General features: G+C 46.6%; 1 protein-coding gene across 1 annotated transcript in view; it reads right to left on the bottom strand.

Annotated features, from left to right (window-relative positions):
• The window catches only part of LOC121833051 (venom metalloproteinase antarease-like TpachMP_B), a 35360-nt gene that overhangs the window by 4382 nt on the left and 12676 nt on the right, over window positions 1-18302 (bottom strand). The window contains exons 9-11 of the mRNA XM_042286117.1: window positions 5733-5788; window positions 4526-4637; window positions 4132-4299 (exon numbers count right to left, since the gene is read on the bottom strand). Coding sequence (XP_042142051.1) covers window positions 4132-4299; window positions 4526-4637; window positions 5733-5788 — 336 coding nt within the window. The remainder of the gene's footprint in view (window positions 1-4131; window positions 4300-4525; window positions 4638-5732; window positions 5789-18302) is intronic.

The following is an 18302-nucleotide window of genomic DNA, read 5'->3' as shown; positions in this document are numbered from 1 at the left end:
AACTTTGTTCAAGATTTTCTATCAGTTTGTGAATACCAGTCGCACACATAGCAATTGGAGCCATATGAGTTAGTATACTATGTTCAGGTAAAATAACTAGCAAGGGAAAGGTCTCGTCAGAAAACATTTCACTAATCAGAAAACATTTCACTAAAGAAATTGCCAACTCGTTCGCAGACGTCAACAGCATCCAGCTCGTTTCTCGAAGAATCAGTAAAGTGAAAGGGATGGGAAGTGTGCTTGGGTGTTAACTGCATTCCAAATTATTTTGAGTTAGTTTTTATAAGGCCGCGTAGGTCCTCAATAAAGAACTAATTTTTCGCTTTCATTATTTTATTCACACACATTTGGGAGATTTCGTCGTACTTTGCAAATGCAATAAAAGAACGCGATATTTTAGCCTGCTTGCTTGGCACTAGGAAACAGCCGCTACCAGACTCCCGAACTGATTCGAAAATCCCCAGGACGTTTTGGGGAATGAAGCGATCACATAGCAGGCGGAAGCAAGTATACAGCGTGGAAAAATTTTTATTTTACCTATTGTTATGAAAGCCGATAGCAAATACGATATAGCTTCGCCAATACCGGAAACTCCTCCGGAAACACATAGGAGCGGCGGCGAACGTGACAGTGGCGCCTCTAGCGGACTCGGAGTCTACGGAAGCAGTCGTCGCAATGGAAAAGTATAGGCACTGCGACGTCCTCGAGCTTTACAAGCCCTGTATCGTCACCCTAACAGCGAAAACAATTTATTACGGTCAGTTCGCTTGCAAAGCGGAATCCACTGATCGCAACTGCAACGACAATTGAATAACAACGCGCGCATAAACAAAGATAGAGCAGTTTATTTAGCGGTCTCAAAAGCCTCTCAGGGGATCACACGCGTTTGAAACGTGTCTGGGAAGCGGAAAAAAGCCGTTTAGCTACTCGAACTACGTCGTAATCATTAAAACATGCAAAAACGACATGTTAATATTATCAGAGCAAGCGCACGAGCTGCTGGAGCATAGAAACAAAACAAAAAGTAAGGATAAAAATGAACGTGGAAACACTTGCCGAACTTCGCAGAAAAAATGGTGTCGCCATTCCCGACGAAAATAAGAAGAAACGGGAAAGAGAAACGAACAACGGCGAATAAAACAAAGAAGCTAGCAAAAAACTATTTCAACGACGACGATCGTTGCGGCGCTTATAGAAAAAAAGAAAGAAAAATTTAAAGCAGCAAATGAATAGCTGGTGGTCGCCACCGGTGTTGAGTTCACGACAAACAAAGCGGAAGCAACAGACAAAACTAATTAAAAAAGAAGAAAGCGACCCTTTTTTTTTCAGCTGCTTGTTGTACATTTCTTTATTTGCTTTCGCGGCGTCGGTACGAACTAAAAACAAAACAGGGGAAATTAATAACGTAGTGTAGCTCACACTGCCCGGTAAAAAAGAGTCGCAGAAATGTTTTGGTCGCAGGCAGCAATCTTCTATATGTGCTAGCAGTGAATAACCTTTTTTTGCTTTCGAATTTCTTTTTCCAGTGACTTTGGCGGGTTGTTCGTTCGCTCGCTTGACGAAGCAGTTTAAAGGTGCATTCAAGTACTTGTTGACGTAGGTGTCGTAGGTTGACGTAGGAAGCCGAAGAAAGATTTTCCACCACATCGCACAAACTTGTTCTTGCAATGGTAGGCACCACATCGCACAAACGTGTTCTTGAATGCGGCCGGTTGATCAACAAACGATGACCCGTCGCAGACGTGCCGGCCGGAGTACACAAATAAAATTCGAATAAAAATGGGTAACGAGCTTACACTTTTTAATATATTTAATAAATATCAAAAAGCACGTATGACGATTTTAGATTAGAAACACAATCGAAGGCGAAAATAGGAGGTTATCGGAGACGACAGTGGAAGAAAACAACAACAGCAAAGTTGCAGACGGTCCTCAAAATGCCCGGGCCTAGCGCAGACGAACCGGGGGTAGTAAGCGCGGAAGCGAAGGAAAGGGAGTAAAAACTAAGCCAAACAAAGCAAGGATACGCGATTGTTTACACGTCGGGCAACAAAAAAAAAAAAAAGCAAAAAGCAAACAAAAAAATATACACAGCAACATATAAGCAGGAGGAAGAAATAACGCGGCAGAGTGGCGTCGCCTCAAAGATGTAAAAGAAAGACTCAAAAATGGAAAGAGTGGAGACGGTTCAACGGGTGTCGGCCTTTATCGTAGAAGAAAAGAAGCAGCGAAGCAGATGTTGGTCGTCCCCGCGCTAACAATCGGAATTTGTGCACTGTAAATAACGTGACCGAAATCATCTTTTTTCGCGGGGCTACGACGCTCTCCCCTTCTTTCTTTGCAAGCGCGAGAAGTCTGCCTTTTTCGTAACTCCGCTTTTGTTAATCTATAATCGCGTCAGATTTGCATATGCACAACGCCTTCTTTCGGCGCATACTGACATCGCCGTAACGTACGTGGTTCGAAATTGACTTCTGCTTCTTCATCCGGAGACGATCTTAACGGGATTAGCCAGCTCGCCTGTTCGACGAAACGGTTATAAGCAAGACACTCATGAGAAATGGGAATTGCAATGACAAAAGGAATTGACTGATAAGAACAATAAAGTTGAAACGAAGCTATGTTCTGAAATGTTTGTACATTTCTCTTTTTCACGAAACAGCGCGAAGGCATACATTCGTATTTTGCTTGGCTTAGATAAGTTGTGACAGAATGTTTTCTTCGGGAGAACTCCGAAATTGCACCCAGAAAGCTGTAACATCTTTCCCACGCGAAGAGAATGTCTTTCACTCATGAGCTGGCACCCATTTTTTAACTTTCAAACCAGCGAATGTCCGTGACAATTTTTTTTCGTTGGTCACCTCGCACGGAGATAGGCAAAACCAATGCATTTCGGAGAATTTGTCTGCCACCGGAGACTCCGAGCTCGCCAGGGGCGCTGGAATCAGTTTTCGCCCGTTTTCCGCGGGAGTTGCCAGTATTGGCTTCCACGGTATTTGCCGATAGTGTCGGTGTCGCAGTTTTTAAGCAATGTCAGTTCAGTTCAACACCACGCGGCAAAAAACGCTTCAGGGAACTGTAGGTGCTAACTCAATTTTACAGTAGATGTCGGAATTTCATGAAAGAAAAAAACTGAACAGAAACACCTTATACGATGTCGTAGATTCCTAACATATATCGGCAATATCATCTTCTTTGTATAGGGCTATATCGTTGTCAGCGAATGAAGAACATCTTCATAAAATAAAGGTGGAAAATACTTCCCCGTGTCAAGTTTTCTAACCACAGTCACTAGTTGATGCGGTCCCGTGGCGATTTCCGGCCCGTCGAATGCTCTAGCACATTGAAGATTCTCATTTCCAGCGACGCCTCGCCAAACGCGAACAAAGGTAAACAATCAAGATGGTGGAGTGTTCCAAGCATTGGGCCCGCCGTTAGCGCGGTGTGATAGGGTGGACGGACAACAAATCGGCCAACACGGATTTCGGGTGACAGCAACATGTTGCCCTGCTGTTCTTGTTGCCGCGATGTGAAAGGGTCGATGGAAACGCGTCTATCTCGTGTTGCCGAATAGAGTTGTCCGACAGTTGCCTCAGGGGTTCGAATCAATCAACCTTGCAATGTTTCAGTCGGTTCAGTTCGTTTACACGAACCAACCGACGGACGCACCAGGACTCTAAGAAGAAAATTATTTGTTAAATTTAATAGATTCAACTACATTTTGGTAAACGCTTTGATGTTCCTTAAAGTCGATATAATGACCATAGTTTGTTTATATCGAGAATAACAGGACAACCACAATAAACGTATTTTCGCTGTGAACCTGGCCGCCTCGTTCCCTCTCCAATGACAGATGAGCTGCAAGTTCCTTTCATCTATCGCTGACAGCTTAAGGAACATGATGCGCATAATATGGTAACGCTTTTAGCGTCATCAATCGTGTGGTAGATTTAGCTGCCTTTTAGGTGAACTACAATTTAAGTAACTACGATTACAAGTAACATCCCCGTCAACTGGCAAACAATGCATTCAAAATTAGGGGGAAATAATAGCATAGGATATTTCACGGGTCCAAAGAAAAATAAAGGTTCGATGATGCCAGTGCCTAAGAAAGTTCAAGCAAATACTTACTTCAAAACAAATTGCATCCCCTTCTCACTACAATGCGAAAACGCGAAAGGCGGTCCACGAGGCCCACTAGAGTCCATAATGTATTTGACTTTGGACTTGCAGTCAACAGCACCAGGATGATTCTTGACATTTGTCAAGGGACCACTTCCATCGTGCACGCTCCCGAGCCTGCGAAAATATTGTTCATGCTAAGAAAACCGTCTAATGGTCAACACAATTTTCAGGGACAAATCAAGAAACGCAAAGCAAGGCTCATTATGGTCACGCTTCTTATCGGCCCATATCGCATTGTTCATAGCGATGATAAAAGGCATGGGATTCACTAATGGTGAAAGCTTTTCCCCGCTGATACGCTGAGAACATGTGTTTGTAAAGGAAGCGACAAGATACTTACAAATGCCCAATTTCGTGGGCTATTGTGGTGAATCTACCGTACAGAGGAGGTACTGCCTCGGAAATTCCCACATTAACGCCTTTCACGCAGACAGTTCCGACATAGGCACGGCCTGGAAATAATAATCCATCTGTTGCTTACCAAATACATTCAATAACGTTTTTTTAAGCGCTAAGAATAAGCTGTGATGTTAAAATCACCCTCTTTGGAAGAAGCAGGTATTTAGAATTATGAGACGTTCAGCCACATAAAGTTAATAATTAGCCGAGGCGTGACCGCTTGTGCAAAATTCTCGAATGCCAAGGAAACAAGCCGTATTAAGAAGTAAGGCGGTGTGCTTACAGGGAAAATTTTCTTCAGAAAGGTACAAGCAAAACAAATACACAAACAAACATGGAAAGTTACTTTTTTCAGAGCAAATCTAAATTACAAATAACTAAACTCCCAGTCTTTGGCCAAATGCAGCGCTCGGTGCTCGAACCTGATGCCGAAGTTTTAGAACTTGCTGACTCAAAGGATATGAACAGTTTTTTGGAAATTTAAGAAACGCTTGAAAAGGAGTGACGTCAGCCACCGAAAACGGGACTCATTTTGCCAGTGTAAAATTAAAAAAAAAATTGCTTCGAACTTTTGAATCTACAAACACTGAGTTTTAAAACTTTGGCATCAGGTTGTACCGTTAGAGCTCCATTTGGAGGGCACTAAGCATTGGGCAATGCGTAGGCTGCCTTGTAATGGGAAAACACTATTTTTTCTGGACACACGTACATTTCCGGCCTTACAGTTTTACGTAGCGTTGATTTTCGCGTTTGGTGTTGTAGAAATCTCACCACGAATATAAGTGAAATTTTCAAGAGATATTCGTTGAATGTGATGTTTATGATCATCATCTGACGACAACCCTTCTCGTCAAATTTTATTTGCGAACTAAGTGGCCGAAACATGCTTGAAAAACATTTTGAACTTGACTTTCTCCAACTACTTCAAAGCAAACAATGTGAATTTTATTCAGTAAAGGCCATCTTCTGTGAAAACGGCTACCAACTTACCAATCCCAATCAGTAATTCATGTTACAAAATAGCAGAAACGGCGAATATTATTCGTTATTCGTTAGACATCTCCCGGAAATAACTGGTTAAACTGCGATTCTCTCAAGATTCAGCATAAATGTGTGGTCCCGAGCACCTTTTGACCCCGCTTTCTTACCTCGAAGATTATTAGATAATTTTTTAGTCTTCTTGTCACGTCTCCCTAAGCGGCGCCTGAAATGTAAATATGAAAATACTAATTATGCGCATCCCTGCTGCTATGAACAGTAATCACATGGAACGGTGTATGTACATATAATTTGTGCTTTTTAGGCTTTACATGTCCTTTTTTTCCGTGAAAGCTACACTTATGCAGTCTCGGCAGATGAGTTACACGGCGATTGGGACGTAACACAGGAGCTGTCACAATAGGTAAGATTATTAACTAAAACTTGTGAATGAACGTTCCAGTTCGTAAGAAAACATATCATTCTAATCAAAACGTAGTTGAGCGTGGGAAGACGACGACGATCCTATCTCTAGTAACCTATTTTGTGCTCTCCGAAGTAATCGTTAGAAACTACTGTTTTTCGTTTTGAGTAACCTCCAATTCTGTGACTACCACTAGAGAAAAGTAGCTGACCTTTGTGTTCAAAGGGCCTCCTTTTGGGAGGCCGGAAAAATCTCGGAAATGACAACTGAGCCTCTGACCCCGCCGAACCAACTCCACATGGAAGAGGACGAAGACCAGGCTACGGGCCCCATAGGTGACCTTCCACCTACTGATTCCATAAATGACTCACACAGTAGTTCCTCATCGACAATTGTATCCCTACGTGACGACGACGACATGCTCTCCGATGACGCACAGTACAAACTAGTGCATGGAAAGAAAAGACGCAAGACAAGCCAGAGCCCTGCATCACCACCTACGAACGAAACCAACTTACAGGTCGGATACACAGTACTGTTCATCCCGACAGCAAACGACAAAGTGGGATCTCTCAGCAAATTAAAGCTCATGGACTTCCTCAACAACGTTGCTCCAGGCATAATCAGTGTAGTTCGAGTGAACGCAGCACGTAACATCGTTGCAGTAGATGTGAAACGACCTCTCTACAAGGCCGAACTTCTAAAGATAACAAAACTCTGTGACGTGCCTGTAAGAGCTTTTATACCTCGAGAACGCTCCAACTATTTCGGCGTACTTCGAGATATTGATCCCGACTATACCGAACAAGACGTCAAGGCGCAGCTACAGTCCTCCATTGGAGTAGCAGAAGTGAAGCGACTAGGCAAAGCATCGCCTGTTGTGCGAGTTGCATTTGCAGGTAAAATCGCACCCCAGCATGTCAAAGTGGGCCTTGTGAGGACTACAGTAATTCTTTATCGAGCACGACCCCTGCAATGCTACAAATGCCATAAATTTGGTCACATTTCAGTTGCATGCGCTGCAGAGTTCCAAATTTGCTATCAGTGTGGGCAAAGTCATGAAGGCGCACGTGAGGCCACCCCGAGCTGCGTGAATTGTCGAGGAAATCACACCTCTAATGCAACAGAATGCCCGGTCAAGCAAAGGGAAACAGAAATTATGAGATACCAACACAAAAATAACACGACACTTCGTGAGGCAAGGGGTGCTGTGTACGCGAAACATCAAACCAACAAGCAAGTGAATGAAAAACATATACAGAGACCTAACATAGCCAGTACGGCAGCGCCACCTTTGACTGATGAGGCGTTCCCTCCTTTGAGCAGCTCGGGGAAAACGGCTGAAGATGACCCCACCGCGGCATCCACATCATCAGACACACTAGGAAATTCTCAGAAACCATCCTTTTGGGAAAAACAACACATCAAAGACATTATCTCACACTCGTCTCCTCATACACATGCGTCGACTCCCAACCAGGCGAATGGAAGAGCACCTACCTCCCTGATTAAAGTGATAGTGCCGTTAATTTTCTCCGTCCTTCGAAAAATATTGAACACAATACCACCATCATCAACGCTCCACCAAGTGATCACAGCAGTCCTTTCATTAGAGTCCATTATTTGAATAGCGTTCTGAACTATTCTCAAGCACGCCATACTCGCACTAAAAGGTCTATAACGCCTCCACGAAGCCCAGTGCTTTCACTTTTCTGCTCCAATAGCTAAACGACAATCAACGAAAAAGGCCAAGAGCATAAAACCTTTGCCAACTATACTACAATGGAATGTAAACAGCCTTCGTCCTCGCCTACCTGAACTTCGGCGCCGCCTCCTTACACTGCAAACAGATGTTCTCGCACTACAAGAGACTTACTTACCTAAAGGGCTTCACCGATTCTCCCCATATGTCCAGTACCACAGTGATACAATTCACCCCGATGGAAAACCTCGTGCATCCTTATTCATAAAAAAATCAATCTGTCAAAAAGAAATACCTTTGAAAGACTTCAACTCTACATATGACGAACACGTCGCGGCAATCATACGAATAGCCAAGCAGGAAGTTACTGTCATATCCACCTATGTTCGACCAAATACACCTTGGAATCCTAACGCAATCCGGAAAATTCGTGCACGCTGTTCTGGACCCATCATCTGGTGTGGCGACTTCAACGCAAACCATCCAGCATGGGGAAGCGACAGCACTACGCGACGTGGCACCATACTCTTGGACATCATCGCTGATTTGAACCTCCGCTGCATAAACACCGGAGACCCTACACTAGTACGGCCCAACCTTGAAAAAGCAAGCGTCCTAGACCTCACTTTGGTATCGCCTGAAATAGAGATAGTCTGGAGTCTCGAGCCCGACACATGGGGCTCAGATCATATTCCAATTCACCTCACTCCCCGCTGCGGCCTCGCACCAAAACATCGTGTACATACAGTAACGAATTGGGATATGTATCGACAAATACTAGCAAAACTCTTTAAAAGCACTGGCATGGGTAGCATCCCACTGGAAGATGCAATATGTGTAGCTATCTCTAAAGCCACCAAAACAGTCACCCTACCCGCGAACAACCCAGTTCCTGAACTTATATATCTCGAAATCCGCGCTGCCTCTCGACGAGCTCAGCGGATTGCGAGACGCACAAATGCCCCCGCCGACTGGACAAAATCAAGGCGAATAGACGCAAAACTACGTCGTCATACCAGACGCCTAGGCAGACAACAATGGCAACTTCGAAGCGAATCGCTTAAAACTGATTCGGGGTCGAGGCTACCTTGGACCACTGTGAGATGCTTACTTGAGCCTGTATCTCAAGCATATCCTTTTGCTGAGATAGCGATAAAAGACAACCTTACTATGGCTAACCTCGCAGAAAAATTCGCTGACGAATTCTCAAGGCCTGTATCTCCACCGCAAGGAAAACCTCCAGCGCCGAAGCCTCCAGTCCCAAATTTCACCCTAGCCACTACAAACGACGACTTCACAAACCCAGAGCTAGGCTATGCCCTGACTCGCTGTCGCCGCGAGGGTGCCCCAGGAGCCGACGGCATTACAAACCAAGCCCTCAAAAACATTGACGCTACGGATAGACCCCTTCTTCTAGAGTACCTCAACGTGATTTGGCGATCCGGCGAACTTCCTTCCTCCTGGCTACATTCTACTGTAGTAGCCGTCCCAAAAGCAGGCAAGTCGAAAGCCATCATAACATCTTACCGTCCAATCTCCTTAACCTCCTGTGTCTGCAAGCTTTTAGAGCGGATGATCCACCGACGGCTCAGCTGGCAACTTGAAGACGCACAAGCGCTACCACCACAGCTATCAGGGTTTCGCGCGGGCTGCTCAACAGCGGACTCGATTGGAAATCTGACATCATCACTAGAGCAAGCCAAGGCACAAAAACACGTTCTTCATGCTGTCTTTCTAGACATTCACCGAGCATTTGATGCACTTCCACACAACGTGATTATGGAGCGCCTTCGTCATATCGGTGTCAGAGGGAGAACGTACAAGTTTATTGCTTCGTTTTTACAACGAAGAACCTTCCATGTAAAAATAGCTGGGCATACAAGTTCGCCCCGCGACTCTTCCCAGGGAGCACCACAGGGAAGCGTCTTAAGTCCCTTGCTATTTAACATCGTGATGGCCGGCCTACCTTCTGCGCTTCCTAAAGGTGACACAATCGCAGTCAACTGCGCTATCTATGCAGACGATGTTGCGCTCTGGTGTACGGGGCCAACGCGCATCTCGACTACAATACAAGCCAAACTCGAACAGTCCTTGAACACAACAGCCGCATTTCTCTACCACGCGGGTCTCACGCTGTCAGTAACAAAGACATCAGCGTTGAGCTATCGGCCAAGAGCTAGACTTAAAGGAAAATTCAGCTCGCTACGCGTAGATGGCAAACGGATTCGCAGAAGCACTGAGGTGCGATATCTTGGTGCAATCATTGACGACCGAGGAAATTGGCGCCCAGCCGTCAAACATACACTAAATCAGGCCCGCAAATTACTTGGCGCTATCCGAAGAATAGGAGGCCGCAACTGGGGTGCCAGTCAACAAGTCATGCTTACGCTGTATCGCGGCCTTATCGTCAACCGAATATTATATTCCCTCCCCCTGCTGGAGATTCTGGATTCTCAATGGAAAACTCTCGAGACATTTCACCGCAACGCACTCAGGATTGGTCTCGGACTGCCACGCTCGTCACATAACGTCTCCACTATAGTCGAGGCAGGTGACTCACCACTAAAAACACAATCACAAGAGAGAACACTACTTCACGCAGCCAGACTGCTCAGAGTACCATCATACGAGACACTCATTGTCAGCATACTACTACACCATCACTCCTACCTCGGTAAGACCATGAAACGCTTCATTGACCACGTCGGCTACCCAGAGAACATCCCTCCCCTCCCCCCTCCACACCGGCAGAACGATCACCTCCACATAACAACAGAGATCATGGACCTCCCACGACGAGGCCACGTCGCCGATATCGTGGCACGCGACATCGCAAATGACGTCATCCAATCCTATTGCAACATGAAGCACATATATACCGATGGAAGCGGGAAAGACTTATCCACCACAGCTGCTTACATCATACCAGAATCTAATCAATCTTCTACAGCCAAATTGAGCTACTGTACCGACACGACCACAGCAGAACTTGCTGCGATATGGCTCCCGCTCTCCGAGTTAATAACACTTTCGGAAAATGAAAAAGTGGCTATTTTCACGGACTCGAAAGGAGCCTTACGACAGCTCCAAAACTTGAGAAGGGGAACTCCTTTGGCAAGATCCATTGTTCAACTCGTACACCATATGGCTAAAGAAGGATCAATCATCTACTTTCAGTGGATCCCTTCGCATGTGGGTATACATGGAAATGAAAGAGCAGATGCCCTTGCAAATGAAGCCCACAATAATGTATCCCAAGTAATAGAAATACATCCATACAACAACTATCGAATCATAATCCATAATGAAGCACAAACTAATCACCCCCACCCAGGAACGGCTTCTGGACTACCTCCTCCAACCATTCCTAAAAACAAATTCCCGAGACCGCAACAATCGTTGCTACATAGACTACGAGTCAACTGTGCTAACACCTACTCTCGTCTACATCTCATGAGACAAGCGTCTAGCCCAAACTGTCCCGCATGTGATGAAAGAGAAGATCTGGACCACATCTTTTGGACATGCCCACAAAACGCCAATTCAAGAAACGTCCTGAAAAAATCTATTGCGAACGGCAGTAACCAGGATACCCGAAGTCTTCTTTTTCCCGCAGGACCACAAGCACTAAGGGTGCAAACATTCAAAGTCATCCTTCTTTTCCTCCAAGAGACTGGTCTCTCAACACGCCTCTAGGCTGTACTGACGGGCGTCAGCCATCCTCCTCCTCTTAACCACTCTTGGTTTCCCTTTCCCCAAGCGGAACGAGAAAGCTGACCCCGCTATTGGGAGACTAACCTCTCGTTCCGCATTACCCCCTTTTTCTTTTGCTCAATAAACTCACTCACTCACTCAGTTGAGCGTCATCAAAAAGCACTAAAGTAGTCGATTTTAGAAAATTTTGGGAAGGGTTGTGGCGCGCTGACGTTACCACCAGTGATATCGGTGCAAGGTTGGCGATGCAAAAACTCAGATGAGAATATAATCTTCTGCGTTTACCCATCACCAGCCCTGTCAACCTAAGAAACTCTCGATTTTGAATGTAATATTTACCCGCGGCCCTTACCACGTATTTCTCTGGGCCATCGCTTTGAACCAAACGTAGAGACAGAGAAAAGGATTGTGCATCATGAAAAGCAGAAGCTTTTTTTGTATTTAGAACATAAAGATTCCGCAAGAAATATTAAATATCCGCTAAACTCACTTACTATACATAAACAATCGACGAAATTGAAGACTTCACTTAATATTTGCAAGAGAAATATTGTTTCCGGGAAATTGTTTTTTAACGTCTGCTGACAGGAAATTTTAAAACCAAAACAGCGACGCTTGCGACAGCTTAATACTGACAATTGGAGATCCCTGGGATTTGCAGAAATACAGGGCTTTGCTATCCTCGGAAATAATACATGAATAACTTGTAGCGTGCAGCGTATATCAGCCAAACATATGCACCTGTACCGCTCGTTTTGAGGGGCAACAAAACTTTTTTACACGTCTCTTGTCACCTTGCCGTAAAGTCCACTTAACCGGAACATAAAAAAAGAGGGCATGTTACGATTTTGGATTGAAATGCTCTTTACACAAGCTTGCTGCCACGAGTCGTACCGAAGTACGAAGTTAGCAAAGGTGGCGATGCTGGGCGAGTTTGTTCATCACTAGGTAATGTAGTCACACAGACGGTGCGTTTTTCGTTTTCTTATAAAAACAAGCGGTTTATTTTGACGATACCCGTTCGTCACCGAGACGGGTACCTACCTTCCGAATCTCGTTCATCTCGAGTCTACCTCCTCTTTTTTTTTCGTTGTCCACACACAGCCTATCTAGGTGACGTCACACGCCGATGATACCAGATCGCGTGGACCGGTTGCGGCATGCGTTCGCGGTTCTCGCGCACACGTGCCGACGGCTCCTGTCGTTGACAACACGGCCATCCTCCATCCCAGTCGCCCCGGCTGGGTCTTCCCGTCGCTGGAAGTTGGAATGTTTCGGCGAAGTGATCATCCGACTCACGCTAGCTCTTGCTGAGGTTCTACCTCTGCTATACCTGTGTCGCTCTCCGCTTCCATTGACAGGCCGTCGTCGCTGCTCTCGGTGCTACTCTCAGCGCTGGCCGTGAAGCGCTTCATCTGGTCAACAGCGGCAAAACCTTCGTAGAAACGTTGCGAGCGTTGGGTCTTCGGTAGATCTTGAACTTTGTACCTATCGTGAGGTAGCTTTTCCACAACGATATACGGGCCTCGATATTTGGGGCGCAGCTTGCGCGACTCACCGGTTGCCCCTGGCTCTCTCTGGAGCATCACGATATCACCTGGCTCGTAATTTGGCGCGACTCCTCGTTTCTTATTCTAATATTTTCTCTGGATCTCTTGATCTTGACGTATATTTTCTATGGCCTTTTTTTGTCGTTTGAGCACGGTAGCGTCCAAACTTTTCGATACAGCGTCGTCGACTTCGTCACCTGTCGCGCTTCGGGAACGAAAGTTGAAGAGAAGACTGAAGGGTGTTGCTTTAGTTGCTCGGTTTAACGTGTTGTTTATTCCCCACTGAACTTGAGTGAGCGATTCGTCCCAGTCCTTTCCGTCACTCCTTTTCGACAAACTGGCAATGGCAGGTGTTATGATTCTGTTGTATCTCTCGACTTGCCCGTTCGCTCGGGGCGTGCAGGTGGCATTTTTCACGTGGGCGACGTTGAGAGACCTACAGTATTGCTCGAACTGTCGGCTGGTAAAAGCGGTGCCCTGGTCGGTGACCAATCTTCGTGGAGCACCGAAAATGCTAACGAGGTCCCTTAGAAAGTTCTTCGCGTAGCCTGACGAAGTGCTCCTGACGGCTCGAATGACAACGAACTTCGTGAAACCATCCACCGCCACTATTAAGTACGTGTTGCCACTGGTGCTGCGGACGAATGGGCCTAAGTGGTCTATATGAATGGTGTCAAAGGGCACGGCGACTTTTTCAATGCAGTGTAGTTTCCCTGGCTTTTTCCCGGATGGAACCTTGCGGTATAAGCACTCCAAACAGCATGCAATGTGTCGCTTGACGTAACGACGCATTCTCGGGAACCAATACTTCTTGGTGAGTAGTGCCATGGTCTTCTTAACAGCAAAGTGACCGACGTCATCGTGGCATCGTCTTACTACCTGCCAACGTGCTCCTCGTGGCACAACCCAGATCAGACGTTCTTCTCCGTTTTCATGGACCCTCTTGAGAATCTTGCCCTCCGCTAGCACGTACTCGTTCTTGATACGCTGCGACTCTTTAGTTTTTGAAGGCCCCTGTAAGTAGTCTCTAATTCCTTGTAACGTTGGATCCGTCTTTTGGGCCAACACCAACCAGTCATCGTCAGCGAGGTCTGTAGCGAAAACGTTGACGCCCGTGGCGACATCCATTTCTTCGGGTCCCGATGCAGGAGCCCTACTGAGCGCGTCTACGTGGTTTATCTTGTTTCCTGGTCTGTGTTCAACACCAAATCTATAGTCCTGCAACTTCAGATACCACCTTCCTATGCGTGGCATTAAATCTCGCTTAGACAGCGTGGTTTGTAGTGAGTTACAGTTTGTTACGAGTGTGAACTCAATCCCGTACAGGTACGACCGAAGTTTCTCAACCGTCCAAACCACAGCTAACGCTTCAAGCTCGTAGGAGTGGTAGCGTTCTTCTTCCCGCGTCGTGCGTCGGCTGACATACATGACCGGATGCATCAAACCGTCTCTTTGTTCTTGTAACAGTACGCCTCCGATACCGAACTTGGATGCGTCTGTGTGTACCTCTGTTTTAGCACCGTGTGCGTAGAGTGCCAGCGTGGGTTTGCTCATAAGACTGCTTCGCAGCTTCTGGAATGCAGCCTCTTGGTTTGTCGTCCAGTGCCACTCTTCTCCCTTACAAAGTAACGTGGTGAGTGGTTTCGCTGTTGTGGCGAACCCGGCCACGAAGCGTCGAAAATAACTACATAGGCCGAGAAAACGGCGAAGGTCATGAACGTTCGTTGGCGTCGGAAAATCGGAGATGCCCTTGAACTTGACTTGGTCAGGGTTGATGGACGAAGCCGAGATCTCATACCCCAAGTAGGTTATCTTTTCGTGGAAGAAATAACACATCTTCAAGCGCAGAGTGAGGCCATCGTCTCTTAACACCTCCAGAACTTCGCGTAGAATGGCCAACCCTTCTTCAAACGTAATCGATGGAATCAACAGGTCTTCCATATAGGCCATGACCTTCGTGTTCTTGAGTGGGCCGAACACCGTGTTTATCATTCGCTGAAACACGCTTGGTGCGTTGACGAGGCCGAAAGGCATGCGAGTAAATTCGTAGTGGCCATCCGGAGTGATGAACCCTGTCTTCTCTCGGCTTTCCTCGGAGATGGGCACTTGATAATACCCAGATTCAAGATCTAGGCTTGTGAATAAATGTTTGTCGTGAAGCCTGTCTAGTTGGTCATCAATCAGAGGGAGGGGATACCTGTCCTTCTTTGTGATCTTGTTGAGGGCGCGAAAGTCAACACATAGTCGCCTCTCACCGTTCTTTTTCGTGACCAGTAAGATAGGACTCGCGTAGTCAGAAGTAGAGTCCGTTACAACTCCAGCGTCTTTGAGTTCATCGATCATTGACCGAACAGTCTGCCTCTCAGAGTATGCTAGACGGTATGGGCGGTACGTCACAGGAGTGTGTGTTGTCAACTCTATTTTCATTTTTGTTGCCTTCGCACACCCCAGTTCCGCAAGCGATGTAGCAAAACCGTCGCGGTAGTCATTAATCGTGGTGACGAGTGCTTTCTTTTACGAGTCAGAAACGGTTGGACAGACATCTACGTCCTCTGCTGCAATCAAGGGTGTCGGCTTTCTTTCGCTGTAGTTTACGTACGCGTCGAGGTTGGTGTTCGCGTCTTCTTCCGTGCACCATGTTCCTCTAGCGATCTGTTCGTTTTCAGCGAGGACCAGCGGCGTAGCCGATATGTTAGTTACGGGGATATACAGTTCTCCCAGTTCGTCTTTTCTCAAAACACAGGTCGGGATGTAATGTCCACGCGATTCGTGGATACTGCTATCAATAAAGATGTCTCCGTGGGTTCTCTGTGTCCCTTCTCCGGAGCGGAGCGCGATAATCCCGACGTAGCTTGGAGGGATTACGACCGCTTCTTTGACCCATAGGCTTACGCGTCGTGGAGGCAGGACCGGTATCTTAAGATTGGCCAAAGTCCCGTCCTCATCATCAGACTTGTCACGCTCTTCGAAAATGCGTAGGGTGTTCTTGCGACGTACCACCGTAACGTGCGGTTGTTCAGTAAAAGGCTGTCCGACAAGCAGCGGAACAATCTGCACTGCGGCGCGCCACGTACACCCTGACGTTGGCCTTGGCTTGGTCGACCGTCATTGTTGCTTGGAAACTCCCTAAAGGCGTCGTTTTTCCAACCCCAAACCCGTTGATTGTGAATGGATGATTCAACGGTTCGTAGGTCACGTTCATCAGCTGCGCTTCGCTTTCTCGTAACGTTACGCACTGGCTTCCCATGTCGACGAAAGCTTTGATTGGCCTGTCGTTTAGAATTGCCTGCATGAAATACTTCTCGTTTGGAGCCATGCAGTCCCACGTCTTGTTACCTTGTTGGGTTAGAACATTTGCTTTCTTGTCACTCGTGTTTGTTGAGTTTCTTTTTTGAAAGCAGTCTTTCGTCTCGTGACCAGATTTCCCACAATTGGTGCATCTTGGTTTTCTCTGAGGTTTCGGGCATGCAGCCGAGAAATGTCCGTATGTCGAGCAAGTAAAACAAAGTGGCTCGCCTGTTTCGTTGAATCTTTTTCATGGAGCCCTGGTCGTCGGCTCGTTGTTGTCTAAGCCGCAATTTTGACGTTGACCAGTCGGCGGTTGATGGAGGGTTTTGGCCCGAGTCTGCTTGATCACATCGACTCGTTCATGCAGTCGCTTTATGCACCGAAGTAGCTCGTCTGGGGTGGCGTAATCTCGCACGCTCAGAGACCGCACTAAATCTTCGTCTTCCAGTCCAGTGATCAGGTACTCGATGCACGTCCCGTCATCCAGGTTGCAGCGTCGTGCTTTCGCCAGCTTGTCATAAAAGTACGCTTCGATGGTCTCGTGGCGCCCTTTCTTTCTTTTCTCCATGTCCCTGAAGACGTGTTGAAAACTCGATGCCGACGGAAACGCCTTTTTCATTTCCACTTTCCACTCGTGCCAGGTTCGTCGAACAGAGGTCAAACCGTCATACCATGTCTTTGCGACGCCGTGAAGCTTAGTGAGAGCAAAGCACGTCGTTTGTCGATCACTCCATTCATAGGCCGCAGCAAGATTGTCAACCTTGTTGAGCCACGCTTCCACCGTAAGCTGGGTGTCCGATGATGGATCATATACTGGCACCAACTAAGCGCTCGTCGTAGCCAGCCGTCCGTCTATGGCGCTCGAAGCCCCCGTTGGTGGGTGGCGTTGTGGTGACTGCGTCGTTTGGAAAAGCTGGGCCGCTCCTTTCAAGGCTTCGCGTACGGCAGTTCGTATGGCGGCTTGCATGAGCTCTTGAAAGTCAAGGACTCCGGACGTTGCACCGTCAGGAGCTAGGCCGTGGTCGTTCTACGTCGCGGTGTCCCCGGCTTCTGTCGTCAAATTGTCGTGCTGGCGATCGTCGTGGTCCGAGTGTCCGTCACGCACCTCCGCACTGCGAAGCATATCTGTGGTTGTCGGATCATCCTCTCGTGGGGTCCCCTGCCCTTGTCCTCCTGTCGTTAGCTTACGTCTTCTCGACATCGGGATTTACGTGGACGAAGCTCTCGTCGAGGATCTCGGGTAAAGCAAGAATTCGTAGAGCGCTACTTACGTTGTAGCATTCAATCCGAACGGCTTCTCAAGTCCGGGCCTCTCGATCCCACTTCTGAGCTGTTCTGTAGTCACACAGACGATGCGTTTTTCGTTTTCTTATAAAAACAAGCGGTTTATTTCGACGATACCCGTTCGTCACCGAGACGGTTACCTACCTTCCGAATCTCGTTCATCTCGAGTCTACCTCCTCTTTTTTTTCGTTGTTCACACAGAGCCTATCTAGGTGACGTCACACGCCGATGATACCACATCGCGTGGACCGGTTGCGGCATGCGTTCGCGGTTCTCGCGCACACGTGCCGACGGCTCCTGTCGTTGACAACAGTAAGGAAAATACAGCGCAGAGAAAGACGAAGACAAAGAGGAGAGATATATCAGCGCACATGTGTCCTCTCTTGAACACATATCGGATAGACACATATAAGGACATATGTGTGTAACTAGATACCGCCTCCTAATAACTGAACTATACCAAAATAAAAATAAAGATGCATTTTTTAAAGAAACCATGAAAATGTTTTCTTTTTCATAATCATAATAAAATCAAAGGCCCAGTGGTCATAATATATATATATATATATATATATATATATATATATATATATATATATATATATATATATATATATATATATATATATATATAAAGAAGAAAACGAAAATAAATTCAGCTTTGATGCCCTTGATATTTATTGGCTTTGCTTTCAACAGTAAGTTTTGGAGGATCCGAAGCTCCAGGTTTGTGGCACACATTAAGCGACGAATCAGGTTCGCTACACAGTGAAACGGT

The sequence above is a fragment of the Ixodes scapularis genome, unplaced genomic scaffold, assembly GCF_016920785.2.
Source record: "Ixodes scapularis isolate PalLabHiFi unplaced genomic scaffold, ASM1692078v2 PGA_scaffold6__148_contigs__length_123643588, whole genome shotgun sequence".
Taxonomy (NCBI): domain Eukaryota; kingdom Metazoa; phylum Arthropoda; class Arachnida; order Ixodida; family Ixodidae; genus Ixodes; species Ixodes scapularis.
Note: the sequence above shows the minus strand (reverse complement) of the source record. Positions and strands in the feature narration are given on the sequence as shown.